General features: G+C 41.9%; 3 protein-coding genes across 4 annotated transcripts in view; 2 read left to right on the top strand and 1 right to left on the bottom strand.

The window, feature by feature from the left end:
* Positions 1-762: 762 nt before the first annotated feature.
* LOC306702447 (hatching enzyme 1.2-like) overlaps positions 763-18,533 on the top strand; it is a 219,633-nt gene continuing 201,862 nt past the window's right edge. Inside the window, exons 1-9 of one of the 2 annotated variants that reach the window (XM_079168076.1) lie at positions 763-775; positions 922-1,011; positions 1,620-1,682; positions 1,797-1,952; positions 2,139-2,259; positions 2,348-2,526; positions 3,243-3,324; positions 3,454-3,578; positions 3,688-3,826. In XM_079168076.1, the coding sequence (XP_079024202.1) occupies positions 933-1,011; positions 1,620-1,682; positions 1,797-1,952; positions 2,139-2,259; positions 2,348-2,526; positions 3,243-3,324; positions 3,454-3,578; positions 3,688-3,689 (807 nt within the window). In that variant the 5' untranslated portion in view covers positions 763-775; positions 922-932 and the 3' untranslated portion in view covers positions 3,690-3,826. Of the gene's footprint in view, positions 776-921; positions 1,012-1,619; positions 1,683-1,796; positions 1,953-2,138; positions 2,260-2,347; positions 2,527-3,242; positions 3,325-3,453; positions 3,579-3,687; positions 3,827-18,533 lie in introns of those variants that run through there. The other variant, XM_079168077.1, reaches the window with a different exon arrangement.
* LOC306702723 (low choriolytic enzyme-like) lies at positions 6,683-12,466 on the top strand. The gene is made up of 9 exons (XM_079168377.1): positions 6,683-6,811; positions 6,961-7,033; positions 8,284-8,365; positions 8,630-8,785; positions 9,047-9,167; positions 9,284-9,462; positions 10,192-10,273; positions 10,653-10,777; positions 11,567-12,466. Coding segments are annotated over exons 2-9 (807 nt in total). The 5' UTR covers positions 6,683-6,811; positions 6,961-6,973; the 3' UTR covers positions 11,569-12,466.
* Positions 11,919-16,802, bottom strand: fadd (Fas (tnfrsf6)-associated via death domain). Its single transcript, XM_079168262.1, has 2 exons — positions 16,456-16,802; positions 11,919-13,742 (listed from the first exon to the last, which is right to left on the bottom strand). Exons 1-2 carry the CDS (start codon positions 16,751-16,753, stop codon positions 13,474-13,476), a joined length of 567 nt encoding a protein of 188 aa, XP_079024388.1. The 5' UTR covers positions 16,754-16,802; the 3' UTR covers positions 11,919-13,473.

Below are 18,533 nucleotides of genomic sequence, written 5' to 3'. Positions count from 1 at the left end.
ATCACCGAAACCATGATTTTCTGACAGTACAACGGCAAATAAACGCAAAGAAAGAGCCTCTTTTTTCTCCACTGACGAGCAGGAGATGATCATGAACACATATGAGGAATTCAAGACCATAATCATGGCGAAATCTAACGCTGCGAGGGCTAGACGAGAAGCATGGCAAAATATCACAGACGTCATTAAATGCGTTAGTGTTGGGAACATGTATAGGTTAATTTTAAGTGCCTCATCACCCCAATCAATCAGATGATATGTCTTTAAATGTGCTGCTGGCAGTAGGCTTAATGGAACGCATCATCCAATGAGATCTATAGCGAAAATAATTATATCAACTCTTTCAGAATAAGTAGCTAAAAACAAGCCCAAAGAGAATCTAATTGATACAAATTAATAGATACTTATGAGGATATATGTACTGTATGCGCTTATGTATCATGTACTATATATATGTGTATATACATGTATGTGTAGATTACCATATAGAACTAGGAGTTTGAATATGTGTGTGTGAATCTGTGTATGGGCGGATCAGTATGTACATCTTTATACAAGTGTCCTTTTTCCCACCCAGTAGTGTACAGTAGGTATGGACATTTTTCAGATGTATGTGTCCAAAACCATATGTGACTGATAAGCCGGTGGATTTAGCTGATTCTTTGCTTTCTTCGTACACAGATAATCCATATTTGGGCTCACCGGAGCAGTCAGACATATATAAAAACCTAGAGGGAAACCTCAGCTCCACAAGTCTCCACACTAAGGATCCAAGGTGAGTTCAGCTGCAAACGTCTGCAGCACAATATGAAGTAGAAAAGTGTGCAATTTTTTTCAGCTGTCTGTTTTATATGTTGGTTCAAACACTGTTGTCTTTCCTGTGAGAGGAGGCTGTAGCTGATTCCTGTCTGTGTCCTGCAGGTCTGCTAAGGATGGCTCGCATGTCTGTGTTCAGGTTCTCAGCTGTTGCTCTGCTGCTGCTGTCCGCCTGCTGTTGGGCCGACGATGAGGTAGGATCACAGTGAGAGAGGAGAGGGAGACGATGGCAGCGCAGCGAGATATCTGGTCATTCATCAACACTTCCACATGTTAACGGAAACAATGCATGTTGAACGTCCTCTGTCACAGTCATGAACGTGAACGGCCTCCTCTCTCTCATATGAAGCCGGTCGTCTTCTCCACGTTCACAAAGATGCTGTTAGGAGGTTAAATAGAACATTTATTTACCCCTCAGCTGAGTTTTTAACATTGTTCACTGGTTTTTAGTAGTGTTAATTTCTCACAGATGATGACACAGTTTAGGTCATATGGTGCACTTTATCTACAAAGCTTCAGGTTCAATGATGCTGAACGTGCGTCTCATATTCTCTTTATACTTCTGACCGTTTTAACGTGAACATGCCCCTTTAAGAAACAGTGTAACGTTGACTTTTAGCTGTAACTTCTGGTCATGTGGTTTTGTTTCTAATGTGTTTGTCTTTTCTCTCATCCCACGCTGAACCTGCAGGCAGGTATGTGATCTATTCTAATGATCAGAGCTCTGGTACCGACATGCTCAGTATTGTGACTGGTGTATTTTACATACAAAGTGAAACTGTATTGTTGTTGATGTCACTGTGCAGAGGACGACTCCGGGGATCTTTCTGTCTCTGAGCTGCTGGAGAGAGCCAACAGTAATCTGAGTGAGTGAGCTGCTGTGGTGACCGTGTTCCTCCAGACAGCTGTTGATATTTCTGCTCTCTTTTTAGTAGCAGCACTTCAACAGGTGTCTGAGTTGCTGCTGTGATGTGTTTCAGTCCGCTCCGCCGATGACCCCATCCTGACCGGAGGAGACATCGCCATCGACAGCGAGGCCGAGAGAAACGCCGACCCCTGCACCAGCCGAGGCTGCAAGTGGGGCAAGTTCACCGACGGGAAGGTCTACGTTCCTTATTACATCACCAACCACTTCTGTAAGTGTCACACGGAGGCCTGGGAGGCCTGCGCACACACACTTTGTCTATTTACAGTAGGCTGTCACTTCTAATGCAGCAACTTTGACAGAAAGGTTTTAGAAAATCTGTCAGATATTTGGGGCCAGCGTGGTCCTCTGTTTTTCACAGTAAACAGCTGAATGTTGTGTGCTGTGGTCCTGCCAGCCTCCCGTGAGAAGGCCATCATCACCCGTGGACTGCAGTCCTTCTCTTCCTTCTCCTGCATCCGCTTCAGGCCCACCAGAAGCAGCGACCGCGACTGGCTGAGCATCGAGTCCCAGAACGGGTAAGAAAGAGACGTTGTGGAGCCGTTTACACTCGAGAGCGTTTCCTCAGACTTTTGTGTTGTTCAACTCATCTCTGATCCCGTCCAGCTGCTACTCCTTCGTCGGCCGTCGTGGAGGGAAGCAGGTTGTGTCTCTGGCCCGTAGCGGATGCCTCTACCACGGCACCACCCAGCACGAGCTGCTCCACGCTCTGGGCTTCAACCACGAGCAGACCCGCTCCGACAGGGACAACCACATCAGAGTCTTGCTGCAGAACGTTCAGTCTGGTAATGCAGCTGTTTGTTCTTCTGATATATTAGAGAGGAGAGCCAGTGAACCTCAGACAAGTTCTTTCAGATCAGAGACACTGACTTGTTTCCTCTTATACAACATGCAGACCTAATGTTGAACACTTCTGCTCATTAACCGCATCATGCCACTCTTTAAAGGAGCTAACGGCTCTTTCACATCGCTTAATGACTTTAAAACTCTTTGTAGCTTCCTGAAAAAGTCCACTTCTAAACAAACTACAGGAAACACCAAATCCTATAATCTTGTTGTAGTCTCCTGCTTTTGAGTGGAAGTTCAGTAGCCGTCTGTGTGCTGCTTGAGAGCTGATGAGGCTCTGTAGAACCTGATCAATGACACTGTCCTCACAAGTGGACAAACGTCTTCTTGAGCTCCTCAAACACAGTGTGATGATACTCACATCCATGACCATGTATTCCTTTCATTCATTTTCCTTAAAAAATCTCAATGTAAAAAAAATCACTTCATGTGGGAAGAATTTAAATTCTTCTTCTCATCTTGTTTTCCATACAAGTACAGCGGGTCTCTGGTGTCCCCTTGTGGACAAAAACAGCCTGAACAGCACGTTTTAACAAATGACTGATCCTCCATGAAACAGAAGCTCATTGTGTGACTGCAGCTTTCTGAATATAAAACCAGTCAAAGTGAATTCAAACCAAACAAATGTTTTTTTCTTCTTCTTGTTTTTTTCCAGGAATGCAGCACAACTTCAATAAGATCGCCACTCTCAACCAGGGCACTGCATACGATTACGGCTCTGTCATGCAGTACCACAAGTGAGAACAAGTAGCTTCACTTTGGCCCTGCTGCGTGTCTTCATACGCGTGTGTGTATGCGTGTGTGTGTGTGTGTGTGTGCGTAGGATGCGCTGTGGTTCCCTCTAACTGCTCCGTGTTCTCTCTCAGGTACGCCTTCTCCAAGAACAACCAGCCCACCATGGTCCCCATCCCCAACTCCAACGTGTCCTTCGGTAACGCCAAGGAGATGAGCCGCAGCGACATCGCCAGACTCAATACGCTCTACAGCTGCTGTGAGTGTCCACATGAACGCACTGTGAATATCTGTGTTACACTGTCTGCAGTCTGTGTCCATCACTCAGTTTTTGACCTGATCCACCTTTGTGCTGTTCACCGTTACAGAAGAAGCCCGCTCAGATGTCCTGACAGGACGCAGCAGAGGGAAGACTGTCTCCTGGTGCTCTCTGAACAGCAGCAGCTACAGACCTGAACTCATCTGCACAACAGTCAATGATCGACTATAAAGACACTTTGACTGGAACACGGCTCTCTCTTTGCTTTCTTTCATCACATCTGTGTTTGTTTTCTCAAATGCTGACTGAGCATATTCACTCAATCATTCATGTATTCAGTCAGAAATGTTCTGGTATGATGACAAGTGTGATGAGGACATTAAATGTCTCAAAGTTGTAGACTAAATATTTAAAGGAACTTTAGAGGAACTTGAATTTATAATTCCTTATAACTGGTGTTTACACAACCCCTCTGTGTGGTTACAGTCTGAGGTGCAGAGTTGCAAACGCTTTTTTTGTGTTCTCCAAAATGTGGGCACAATTTCTTAGTATGATTGACTTACACAAGTCTTGCAACGTCTTAAAAAAACAGGAACAATGACTCTGGGGAAAAAAAGCTTCATTTAAAGATTTTTGGAGACTGCCTTAATAACACAAGTGTAATAGTCATCAAAAACCAGGGATGGAATTTAATTAATTATGTACTCAAGTACTGTACATAAGTATCTTTTTGAGGTACTTGTACCTATGAGCACACCAAATGCAACTGAATGTCATTTACTGAAGAACTACTTCATCTGCCCTCCTCCATGTTAACAGCCCCTCCCTGCTGACAGGACATAAAGAGGAACACCTGTTTGTTCTTTCCTTGATTCAGCTGAACAACAACCCATAAACCCAACTAAATAAACAAACTTGTGTAATTTATACACTTTTATTGATAATGTAGGAAATAAACTAAAACATTTAGAGAAATTAATAATCAAGCAGACATAAAAAAAAACGCTGATAATGTTGGTGAGCAGGGCCTAATTATTTTCTTTTCTCCTGTTAATAAATATTGCTGATTCGTATGTAATTAGAATTCTAAAAAAGTGTGTTTTAGAGTTTACTGTCAAGCAACAGTGTGCTTATGGTTCGGCCATTAACTTTCAATATTTGTGCCACAAGTACCAGTTTGTGTGTCTTGTCTTGTTTTGAATGAGGCTGTGTGTTTGTTTTTGGTTTTTGTGTGCAGTTTTGACAAAGAGGGCCCACATTTCAGAAGATGTGTTTTAGCAGTTACAAATGCATCCGTAATTCCTCTGGAATCTTAAAGCACAATGTGAATATATTGAGTTATACGTTGATATATCGGGCGTATTAGCTGTGGATGGAATGACCCGCCCCCACTGGCTACATACAGTACGTGTCTGCCAGGCCTTGTCTCAACAGTTTCCTGCTGTGGGTGGGGGGGGAGGGGGGGGGGGGGGGTTATATTGACAGCAGTGTGTTGAATGTGAATGTCCCACACTGATAAGAGAAGAGGAAGGTGTGTGTGTTTTTTTCTCTCAGACAGATGTTTCAAACTCAGACTCTCCAACGTAACATGTAAGAGTCGGTGAGGATACAGTGAAAATGCCGATGAGGACGTTATACGTGAATCAGGACGATAGCAGGATTATAGATACAAGATGTCCCCAGGCCCATTAAAAAAAATCAATTGTAATATGATTACATTTTAAATACACATATGATTCATTTAGGACAAACTCCATCTGTTGACGAAACCCATGTGATCATATCAAAAGCTCCAGAACAGCTAAAAAATGAACCTTGAGGTGAGATTTCGTTCTCAGTCGAAAAAATAAGAAATTAAACTCAGAAGCGGCAAAAAAAACACAAAGTACACTGTGTCAATGTGACATGGTTAAGTGTGGAAGAACTTGACTTGATCTAGACCCCATCCAACACCTTTTGAAAGGAAGTGGGTCTATGACGACATGAGCCGGACCTGACCACCCAACGTCTGTGTTGGAGCCTCGCTAACGCTCTCGTGGCCGAATGGGAACAAAACCCTGCCTTCAGGCAAATGCTGTTATACTAACTCATGTAGTATATATATTGACCAGGCTGAACCATAGAGACATCATTCAAAACTGAAATCCAGTTTGTCTGTTGCTAAACACTGCCATTGAAATTCCACACTCAATTATCAATTGCCTGCACCCAGAATGCACCTGTGAAAACAAACACCTGAAAGCAATTAGATTTCTTAAAAATCAGAGCTTCAACACTATGAATAGGATTCAGGTTTGCTCTTCGTTGTGCACAACAATGGAGGCCAGTTTTGGCGAAAGGGAGTCAGAGGACTGTAAATACAATGTACTGTATTTGGTTTACGGTACAATACAGTAATATGTTCACCTTCAGTTAAGGGGAGAGACCGCAGGTGAATATTTTTAATGATAGATGTCGCCATGAAACTTCCCCAGTTGAGTACTTACATTAAGGAGATAATACTTGTTGTATTACTCTGAAATGTTTGAATATGCAAATGAGGCATTATCTAATGGTAACTTTGGGTGAATTTTGGAGAAATCTTTAGACCAAGTAATAGAATAAAAAAATAAAAAATAATTCTGGGTGTTCTCTTTCCACTAGTCTGAAAGAAGACATGCTACGGAAGCGAAATAGCCCAAAATGTAAAAATGTAAGACTATTTAGGAAAATAGTGTTTCATTACATCAGTGTGCAGTCGGCATGTAGGAAGAGTAATTTATCTGGTGTTCGTGTGTAAAGTTGTGATATAAAAATATTTTTTTCAGAAGAGTTTATATATTGCTTTAAAAGAATGCTTTTGAATGAGATTTAAGATATTTTGCAATTTATTTTAAATGCTTTTGTGTGTTTTGTGTTTCTGCTTCTTCAGAAATTGTGTTTTAGCAATTGCACAAATAAAGAACCCGAGGATATGTATAACTATTTCTATTGCTGCACAGATAAAAAAAAAAAAAAAGGGGCAGTACTGTACTGCACCCACCCATCGAGACACCTGGGACAGTCGCAGTGCTTCACACGGGTTGCAAATAATTTTCCATTTACAGTGATAAAGGTGTGCTGTTGTGTTTGCACACTCTGATATATCATCAGCTCTTGGAGTACCTGGACTGTATAAAAACGGTCACGGTAACAGCCAGACAATCATTCTCTGTTAAGGCTTTCAGGCAAGAACCCCATCAGTGATAGAATAAGTAATACAACCTAGATGGATTATATATTTTTGACAACATGCTATTTTTTGGGTTAATTTGACTTAACCCTACTTAATTTTTCCTCTGTGCGAGTTCTGTTTTCACTTCATTTCCCTCCTCATCTTCTTCACGCTCTCTGGTTACTGTAGGTCTGTTGCAGCCATGTTGGTCTTCTCTTGGTCTCTCGTGACCCTGCTGCTGGTGTCATCTTCATGGGCCGAGGTAAAATATTCCCCGACATGACATGAAGGCCTGCGTGTTGGCTCCAAACAGGCCAATCGGAAATTAATGTCATAAATGTGGCAAAAATAGGGCACCCGAAAAACAAGTTCCAACACTTTATTTTATTTGAAATGTAATGTTTTCAGGCTGAAGCTATGCACCTAGGGTAAACATCTTCCAGAAGGAGGGAAATAGATGGAGAACCATGTTAAATATTTAATGTTTTATCAACTACTAGAAACAACCAGGCCCAAATAAATAAGTAGATATTGGAAACAAACACAGACATGTCAAAAACATATAGACATAGTTATCCTTAATAGTTCGTTTATCATTTTTTTGTATTTTATCTAATTTTATTCGTATTACTTATTTATTAATACATGCAGTTTTATTTACTCTAAAAACTGAAAATATTCAGAGGTCAAATGGATATTAGGACCTTTATTTGAAAATGAAAAGCTATAGTTTAACTTGCATAGATTTAAGTCTGACAATGAAATTGATCGAAGTTCAAGTAAAGCTACAAAGAAAATGTGGAAAAATATGTGGAAATGTCCAGATGCATAATGGCAACGAAACAAAAAGTCCAAACAGCTACTCGGCCAAAAGATATGGAGCCTCAACGTATTCAATATATAAATAACAAGTCATTGTTAAACAAGTCCATGTAATGAAATGTTGTTTATAAATCTTATTTTGGATGATCATCATTTTTTATATCTGCACATATATCTATATAATACCATTATGACACAAAAAGTGACAAATAATAAATAAAAGCTGTTTATTACATATTTTATTACAATGAGCTGAGTTTCGATAATACATACAAATGATTATTTTCCCTTGTATTCTTCTACATAATGATTCACCTCTTAATTAAAAACATTCATAGAAATATATATTTTTTTTCATCAATCAAAACCTTCGGCATCAAAATATTTCAAAATTTCACACAGCTGGAGGATCCAGTACATGATAGTACGGAGCTGATTTGTATTCCGTCTCTGTGAACGAGCTTCCATAACGTTTGGCTCTTCTTTTTTTCCATGTCGCTGTGGACGAGCACAGGACGGTAAGAATGAAATGAAAGCCCTTTATCAGCTTTAAATAATATATATATATATATATATATATATATATATATATATATATGCAATTGCAGGGAACGTGAAAGTGATTCTGACTTCACTAAGCTCTTATATTCAAAATGCGGATTGTGCAGTTCATACTGTGTCACATGTTGTGCAGATGTTGCTACCATTGAGGAGGACACATCCAGGGAGCTTTCTGTTAGTGAGCTGCTGGATAGAGCCAATAGAGACCGCAGTGAGTAGAGCTTTCCCTGACCTTAACTGTTTTGTTGTAGAGGCCATGTTATAGGAAATGTTGCAAAAGAAAGAAATGCTGTCACTGAATGCAACATTTTGGTTGCTCCACCGAGACCACACTTTAACATACGACTAAAGGTTACACACACACACACACACACAGCATGTAACGGCCTGTAAAACCTCTGTACGTTACAACAAAAAGGTTAATTTACGCACTGTGTATTTCCGACTCACGCCTTACACCGTGTCGGTCCTGCAGACCCTGACTTGGACGAGCCCATCTTGATCGGAGGCGACATCGCTATCAAGTCTGAGGCCGACAGAAACGCTGACCCCTGCACTGCCAGAGGCTGCCTGTGGAGAAAGTGGACCGATGGAAAGGTCTACATCCCCTACTTCATCGCCAACCACTACTGTGAGCAGTGATTCTTTTATTTACATTCATTCTTTTTGACCTTACAGTCATGTTTTTGTACAACCACATGAGTTGACTTTTAGGGACCAAAACGGTTTTATTTCTCCATAATGTCCTATGGTCCACTTATAATAACAACCTGAGGCTGTCGGTGTCAGACACGGTGCAGTGTGCAGTTTAACTACACAACATACATTATTACGGTAAAGGTAAAGCTCCACTACTACAGATATTCTCGACCTGCCATATTTGCCCTGCCAGCCTCCCGAGAGCAGTCCATCATCACTCGCGGACTGGAGTCTTTCTCCTCGGTGTCCTGCATCCGCTTCAGACCCTACCAGAACGGAGACAACGAGTGGCTGAGCATCGAGTCCAGGGATGGGTAAGGGTCCGGCTGTAGATTTTACAACTCAATATATTTTTTTTGTTCTACAAGGATTATACGTGGCGATATTATGTGCGATTTCTCAAAACTGCCGTATGTTTGTGCGTCGACAGCTGCTACTCCTTCGTGGGCCGTCAGGGCAACGCTCAGACTGTGTCTCTGGCCCGTAGCGGATGCCTCTACCACGGCACCGTACAGCACGAGCTGCTCCACGCTCTGGGCTTCAACCACGAGCAGACCCGCTCCGACAGGGACAACCACATCAGAGTGGAGTGGGCGAACATCATCGATGGTGAGACGGCTTCACCGTCTACTTCGTGACTTGTATGGTTTTTAGTCTTTCGAGTAGTCTTAGAGGCAGAGACGGTCTCGATGTTTGAGTTAAACCTGAATAAAAGGGGCAAAAAGCCTATTTTGCTCTTAGGTTAACCATCAAATGACGACAACAGTGCTTGGCAAATAGCCAATTAGATTGCAGCGGGGCAACCGGCGATCTGCCCCACTCCACATCAAATTTGTGGCACCTGCTTTAATTGCCAAAAGGCTTTAAACATGTGTATTGCCACACTCGAGGCAAATTACAATGCAAGCATCAAGCTGTCCCCACAAAGCGGCCTCTTGAGCTCAGCGCATTTAAAACACATTCACTGGATTTTGTCTGGAAAAAGGAAAATAACACCGCCGACTGGACCCAAGATCAATAGATGGTGTAATAAAGTGCACATCATTTACCCACGCTAAAAAGGGAATTTTGTATGATGTTCCATAAAGTCTGTGTTTTTAGGAGCCCCCATCTAGTGACCATAAGTACAACTGCAGCTTAAAGCATACCAGTATTGAGTATTGAGAGTGAGAGCTGATTATTACAATTGACTTTTGGCACTCTGAAAAACTGCTGTTTCTTTTTTTTCTTTCACCAGTTGAGCTCATGTTTGCGCAACTGAAATTCAGATCTTCTTACTTAACTTTAAAACGGTAAATGTCTGTGATTTTAAATGTATGTTTACTCTCATCCCCGCAGGCATGGATTACAACTTCGACAAGATCGCCACCCTGAACCAGGGAACTCCTTATGACTACGGCTCTGTCATGCAATATGAGAAGTATGGATGACTTCATGTTTGTGTCATTTACTTAAGTTCAAACATTTCCATTTTTCTTGTAACTGCCTAGAAGTAGTTCATATCACTGTGAAGATGTTCTGACTTTCTAGTGTTTCTTTGTAAGTTTCTCATTATTATCATATAATCAGCATGTGCTCCTATATGAGCTACTGCTACTGTTGGCTTTAGGGAGGTCTAAGGCCCTGAATAAGAGATTGTTTATCAGGGACTTTGGGGAAATAGCACAACCAACCTGGATCTGCTTTCAAACATGACCACATGACACATCAAAGAACTAAAATCACCAGTTGTATCAGGGATAGTTTCCATCAAACCCACTCCTAACCCGCTCTGCATTGTGGTATCTGTGACTCTCCAGGTACGCCTTCTCCAAGAACAACCGTCCCACCATGGTGCCCATTCCCAACAGCAACGTGGCCTTCGGCCAGGCCACCCAGATGAGCCAGAATGACATCGATAGGCTGAACAGGCTGTACAAGTGCTGTAAGTATACTGCGGCAAATGTACAAAAACACACGGTCACAGTAAAAGTAAATTCACTGCAGTCCCTAAAAACAGAAAGAGGCCTTTGCTCTTTGGTAAATAAAGAAGGGGTGGCCTTACAATTTGAAGAAGCGATGTAGTGCCATAAGGACACGTTCTAAGAAGAAAACGTTCTAAGCGTTGCTGCCCCACCAACTGCAGCTGGTGCTCTTTATATTCTTTTATCTTTTTATTTTTTTCAGTCCTTGCTGCAGCAGCCCAGGTTTGAGTCTGGCCACCATGTGCCCTCTGCTGCATGTCATCCCCCCATGTCATCTTACAAAAACACACAAAAAATACCTATACTACCATACTATTTAGGACGCCAGAAACAGTTATAGTATGTCCCAATTCATAAGATGTCAAATCCAGTACGCTGAAAAATTCCAGGATGTCCTACTGCATCTGGTCACTTTTTTTTTTTTACGCTGCAAGCCAGCATGCTTTTCTGGCTATTCTGACCCACAATCCTTTGCGTAGCAGATATAGGAGCAAGAGGGTCAAAGTTCAAAGTGCAATGTTATGACAAAGTAGTATGTGCCAACTGAATACATATTGCATGCAACAGCACAAACTTTGTAAGGGCAGCTGCTGTATTTAAAAAAAGAAAGAAGGCATATGAGTATTGTTCTGAGACAGTGAATCTATCCTTTATGTTCAAGTAGACATCTTTGGAATATGCACACACCAAGCAACTATCAATCCCACTTCAGGGTCCCCCCCTTAATGACACGCCTTTTTATTCTGCAGAAACTGCACGTGACCTTTGCCCCGCCTCCCTGATGACATCACGGAAATGGATGAGGGTTTCGAGTGGATGGCAGTTTGGGTTGTCCTGTAACAATAAACCTGCAGACTTCATAAGCATCAAACGCTGATCGCTGCCTTGAATGTTTAGTAATGGAATGGCAAAGAACGTGGGAAATTTGTAGATTCAGGGGACATTAAGTGTGTCACTTCAAACACACTCTCATTTTTATTCTCGTATCACATAAAACAATCAATGTCAACAGTTTGATGTCTTCTAATCAGGAAATGAAGCGACTCCAGCTTATACTATTACAATTCATTCCTGTTCTTTTGATTTTTATTTTGAGTCAGAAAACATAATCTTGAAACAAATATTTTGGCAGTTTGGAAAATATGCTAATATTCATTTTCGGGCAGAACATGAGCTCACATCTGTAAAATATGAAGTGCTGGCCAGCAGCTGATTAGCTTAACTTAGCACAAAGAGCTGACCTGATTCTGCCTACCAGCACCTTTAAAGCTCACTAATGAACACGTGTCTTGTTTGTTTGATCAGTTGAACAAAAGTGACTCTCTGCCAGAAAGCGAACAAGTAGATTTCCCAAAAGTTAAATAACTTGTATAATCATATGTATTCTAATAAAACCCACCAGGTTTTTAAGAGGCGGTATTGCACTACCCAAGTACTTATGTATCATATGTCTGTATCCGTGTATTGTCCTCCGGCGACAACCTCCGGTTCTGCCGATATGGAAGCGTCTTAAAACCTGCATTCTCTCTACTGACCATCAGGGGGCGACTCCTCTGGTTGCAAAAAGAAGTCTGATTGTATAGAAGTCTACGAGAAAATGACTCTACTTCTTACTTGATTTATTACCTCAGTAAACATTGTAAACATGAGTTTATGGTCTCAATCGCTAGTTTCAAGTCTTCTTCAATACAGCATGATGTTCATTTAGTAAATTATGGTCCATTTAGAGTCAAACAGACCATAAAGCAGGGGATGCTTTCGGGCGGGCTTACTGTGATTGACAGGTCGCTGTAGCTACCAGAGCCGTATACGGTGTCTCTACGTCGCTCCTCCCCATTCCAAATATGGTAACTTGCGTTCATCTGTTGCAAAAAAGTCAAGATGTTGACGGTCGTGTTCCAAGATGGCGACCGCGCAAACCGCCAAACTCGAGGCTTCATAACGGCAGTCCACAAACCAATGGGTGACGTCACGATGACTACTTCCACTTCTTTTTTCTCCACACAATTGATTTAGTTTGAATTTGAACCCGGTTGTCACTATCCACTGATAATAGTTGATAGATACTGATGTACAAAAATGTCCTGAAGTTCTTTGGAATATGAATCTATAATAGTCGATTATAATGAGCCCTGTAGACCCGCCCTCACCAATAGCAGCACGAACACTCTGGTCTATAGAGGTCCGTAACCTAGGTGACATTTATAACTCAGTTGAATCACGCTCAGGTGTCTAAAGTGGACTACAGTCCTGCTTTCTCTAACGTGGACATTTTGACCAGGACCAGGTATTTATCTCCTCCAGACTCGACTACGGCAACACACTTTATTCTGGTATCAGCAGGAAAAAACATCCAAAGACTGTAATTTATACCAACTGTGCTGCCAAGCCCTAACCCACCACCACCTGCAGAAGTCTCCATGTTGAATGATCATTTGGTGACACGTTACAATTAACACGTTAAGTTCATCATTTCAGTTCTCTGTTTTCATCCTTGGATCAAAATATTAAACATAACTCCATTAGCATGTTTTGTGATATTCAGGAAGTTGATTTATTGATCAGGTGATTTTTATATTTTTTTCCTCGAAGGTTAATCACAGCTCTCATTTCACGATTTCACGTCAGTCTCATCTGTAAAAACCTCCCGTTGACATCAGTGGGTTAGAAGACTCTCCTCCACTTTGTCGGCAGTCAGGTTGAGCTGGCAGGCCCTCAGGGCTCCCACCAGGTCCGACGCTCGGGCCCCGGCTCCCCGACTCCTCCTCCACTCCTTCAGCAGCTCCCTGGTCGTCTCCTCCAGATCCGTGTGCCTCCTGGAGACGGACTCCAGCTTGACGTCGGTCAAACCCAGCTTGCGGCCCAGCTTGCGCCAGGTCCTTCCCAGGTTCTCGGCGATCACCTTGGTGGCGATGTCCAGTTTGGCTGATGAGGAAGCCGAGGAGATGTTACGGGTTTAGAGTAGAAAAAAAAGACGAAAAAAAATCAAAATTTTGGGAAACAAAGCATCTTTATGCAAAATATAAAATGCAACTTCCCCTCTGGTCACGTGGCATTAGAAGCAATGTAATTATGTCTGACTATATATATATATAAATAAAAAACTCTATTAAAATTAATCAGCATGTGGCAAGCAAGACCAGGGATCTTGGCTTGGGTCTTGGGACTGAAGTTGGTCAAAAGATTTAACTACATTTGCAAAGTCTACTAACATGGTACTGTGAGGAATTTAAGTTTTAAAGCGCTCCTAGCATGGATATTATGTGTTACAATATGTTTACTTGTAGAAGGTTTAAGCTAAAACGAGTTACTGAATGTGTTGTGCACTGTGCGAGAAACCAGAGAATTTATGACACCGCCATAAAGTAATAAAAATCAGTGAGAGGGGGATGTTATTGAAAGGTTTCTGAGCACAGCCTTCAAGGAGGGAGGAATGGGTCAAGAAGATGGCCGACTGAAGTCCGAAGGGTTTCGGCCAATCACTGAGCTGATCGATTGGCTGAGAAATGTGAAACAAGAGAGCAAGGGAAGGGGGGGGGGGGGGGGGGGGCTGCTTCTTCTCCTCTGTGGTCTGCTTCTCCTCTGTTTGAGAAACATTTGAACTCAACAGTACATTGTGTGATTCACATACTGTTGCTGCTGAAGTGTTCCCACTTGAAACGACTCTGTTCCAGCCACACAACAGGTCAGGACATGGAAAAATACCAGCGATATTGAGGGTGGAGGCATTAGCACGGCCAGGTCCTCTCTAAATGTGTGCATGCCACGGCAAGTTCAGAGACGCTGGTTTTCCCTTAATGCCTGGCAATGTTAACTATAGGCTGAGTTTAACTGGACTAGTCTATCATGACTCTCACAGTAATGAGTCATATCAAACTAGAATAGATTAAGACTTCATCCACAAGGTTACAAAGACTGTAAAGTGGTATCAAGGTATTTAAAAAGACATCTGTCAGAGCAAAGTGTGACTGCAAGTTTAAGAAAAGAACTGATGGCTGATGGATGAGGTTTGAGGGGTTACACATTTGCTTAATGCACTGTGGAGATCCCTGAGCTTAAAAGGCGGCAATAATGCCATTTTACTCGTCAAAGTTAATTTACTAGTCATGAGGCGTACAACTCAGCCTAATGTTACACATCTCAGGGCTTTTATTTTGAAAGTTAAGAAGTAAAAGGAGTGGATCTGGACTGCGCTGCCTTTGCAAAGGTTGAAAGCAGTAATCAAGTTAGTCGTCCTTGTTCAGGATACAGAACCATGTTGTTGTCTCTTAAACACAGGCGTAACTCACCCCGTTCTACACAACGAGATTGGTTGATGGCTTTAAGCACATTGCGAGATGATGAACGAAAAAAAATCGCACTCGTTCCGGAAAAAAGTTACGACACTTTCTAAAAAAAAACACATTTTATTCTCAAAAAAAATTGAGAGCAAATTTCTCGCACTGCAATCAAAAATCAAGTTTGTAAGTAAAAATATATAAACTGAGAATAAATTATTTGTTAGTTTTGCTTATGAAACTAGAATTTTTGACTGCAAAACAAAAAGCTTTGCTCTCAAAAAAAATCTTTGCTAACAAACTGTGTCTGTGTTCTGTTTATAAGATCAGGATCGATTTCTACCGGCGGAATGCGATCGTTTTATTTATGACTTATTTGCATCTGTACGTTTTGAAATTGTGACTGGGACCTCATTATTAAATAACCCAGAATATGATTATGGTTTCTCTTAAATTATATAACTCATCAAACACTCAGGAATGATCAGCCTCACGTGACTGAATGAAATGATGATAAATGATGTAAAGAGATCGCTCTCACTTTAATTGTTTCCATAATAAAGTTATTGAGGGAAATATCAGATCATGAAAACACAAATCTTACACTAATGAATGAAGAAAGTTGTTTGTGGTCCTTTCGTTGTTCGGACTACAATGAACATCTATTTAAACCAGACGGTGAATCAGAAAACATATCAAATATAAACTAGAGTTTAATCTGATCTGTCTTCACTCTGGTGTTAAACTCAGTCATTGCTCTCAAAATATTTTTTTTGTTTGCGTAATATAGACAAATATACCTTCATGAATAGCCCTTCACATCTGGCCTTGACCTCATGAGGTTTTCCATCGAGATCAAGGAAAAGTGGTCAGGAAACGACCAGGGTCGAACAAAGTGAAACAATGAAGTTGCATTGTGAGAAACGTAGGATCCAGTGTTTTTTGGGAGCTTGAGCCATACTAGAGAGTAAAAGTAAAGATACATCTTCACCTCTGCTGTTACACTATTACAGTTACCAGTTTACTACAGTATGTCCCCCTAAAGCTAACAGGAATGCAGCCTGTCACTGCAATGAACCCTCCTTCATGTTCCCTCTGTGTGCAAACGGTTTCATTCAGCTTAGCGGATGTAGTTTTGTGGTGCTGTTGACAGGATAGCGCAATGAAGTTCAACAACACTGAATGCTAGTGTACAATCTCCACAATAACATAAATGCTATGACAGTACTGCTGTATTAGCCTGCATTAGTTAGATAGTAGTTTTGAGCTAGTAACGGTAGTACTAGTGGGAGCCTGCTACTCAGCAGGAACGTTAGCGGGTGAGAACACCGCCTTCTGCGGCTCTACTAACTCCAGCCTACCTCTCTCCGCCACGTCCGGCTGGTCGTCGCCGTCTCCAGGCCCACTTTCGAAGTTGTTCAACTTTTCCAAGAGGTCGATTCGTTCAATTTCTTTGAGCAACTTGGCCAGGTACTCCGTCTTGTCGGCTCCCAGTTTGCCTCTCTCCGTCAGGACCTGAAACAGTTGTGTCCCGCTCTTGATGTTCTCCAGCACTCCTTTCCCGATGTCTCCGCACAGATACTTCATGCTATCCAGCTGGCCCGTGGTCAGCTGGGTCGAAATGTGCAGCAACACGCTGTTGAACGCTAAAGAGCTCATGTCGCCTCGAACTCTCCGCCGAGAAGCCGACGCTGTCCGTCTGAACCAGGAAACGCCTCACTTTTACTTTCACTTCCGCTTGTTCCGTCTGTTAGCCTGCAGTTTAAGATAGGTGTGTGTGTGTGTGTGTGTGTTTGTGAGCGCGTGCGTTTGCGTGCGGGTATTAACTGGAGACTTCTTGGTTCTTCCCTGCTCTGTCATACCTGGGTGACGTATATAATCACGTATATAATGTCAGGTGCAGGAAATATATTTTATATATATATAGCCTGTTGTGTTGGCTTTTCGCATGTTAATTGTCACTGTATAGGAACTAACTGGTTGTGATGCATACAATTCCATCAATGTAGGCACATGTATTGCATAAACACATATTTGTATTTTGTTTGTGGAAATATTTGGATGTGGTTTCTCAGATAGGCTCTAAAATAACGATATGCTATTATTGGCACAATGTAGAGGATGGAAAAATGTCACTATGGCAAATCCCGGTGTAATATGGTTTAATAACGTTTAATCAACGTCTTCAAATAGTCCGTCCGTTCACTTTTGAACCAGTTTTGGACTTCTTTTCAAGGGTGAGCATAGTCTTTTTTCAACGGAAAAATGCTCACTGGGTAAACTCATGCTCTTTTACCAAGACATTGTTTTGTTGATTCTCTGTTTTGTTTAAATTTCCAACTTCAAAAGTGCTAAATTTAATATTCAGAGCGTATCTATTTCCTTCACACGGCTCTCAACATGGCGACAGCTGTGCGCTAACAGTGCAATCTACGGCAACCGTGCTGACAGAGCTAACGCTGTTTATCTGAGGGGGAACTGAAAAGGTGTACAGCCTGGCTGCGTAACCAATACCCCCTCCCATTGCTCTCGAAGCACTGGGAGACGGCTTGCTCAATAACCTCTGACCGAGCTAACGGACGCATCCCCCAAAATATACACGCGAGACCGTCGTAGTTTGCTTAGGGAGGCGAAAGCCAGGATGATTTAATAACACTAGCCACCGTCGTATCTCTTATTTCATGCTAAAAACGTCGGACTCCCCGACTGCCGAATATCAACGGATTTAGGTGTGTGTATGCAAATGGTGTGGGAGGACTGGATGTACTCCAGGGTGAGCCCGCTCTTAAAGAGTCACCGCTGGAGGAGGAACTCCCTTGTGGTTGGGAGCCTCGCTTGGTTGCTAAGGGCAGCATCAGGACCCTGGCCCTAACACCCCTACATTTAGATACCCATCTAATCCCTACTGTTTCCTAATACACTTCAGTTAATGCCTAAACATTATCAACCAACACTGCAACATCACATATGATACATTAGCAGAGCTTCAAAATCAATCTGAGACAACCAAATTAGTGAATCACCGCCATGATAAACAACACAATCTTAACCTTAGCTTTCAGCAGGAACGTCATTCAAATCGCATGTCTTATAGATGTACTACTGTCAGCCTATCCCAGGGGAAGAGCTCTCTTACCTCGAGGAGAGTACGAGGACCACCAGAGATGAGCAACACTGGACTTTGGTTGGAATGCACAAAATACAAACCAGTTTTATTTGTTTTTTTTACAAGAAGTTCAAAAAAGGTTAAAAAAAATGAATAATAAAAAAAATGAAAATGATTCATCATGCAATATCTCAAATGTACCCAGTTCTCAAAATCTCCAAACCCTCAAAGCTCGCACAAAAGAAGAAGCCACAATCCTCTTTTCTCCTTTTTGTACCCTCTGGGTCCATATAAGGTCATACAACAAATCATTTTTTAATCATTGGACAAAAC

This window comes from Pholis gunnellus, assembly GCF_910591455.1.
Source record: "Pholis gunnellus genome assembly, chromosome: 1".
Taxonomy (NCBI): domain Eukaryota; kingdom Metazoa; phylum Chordata; class Actinopteri; order Perciformes; family Pholidae; genus Pholis; species Pholis gunnellus.
This window is presented reverse-complemented; position numbering and strand designations above follow the sequence as displayed.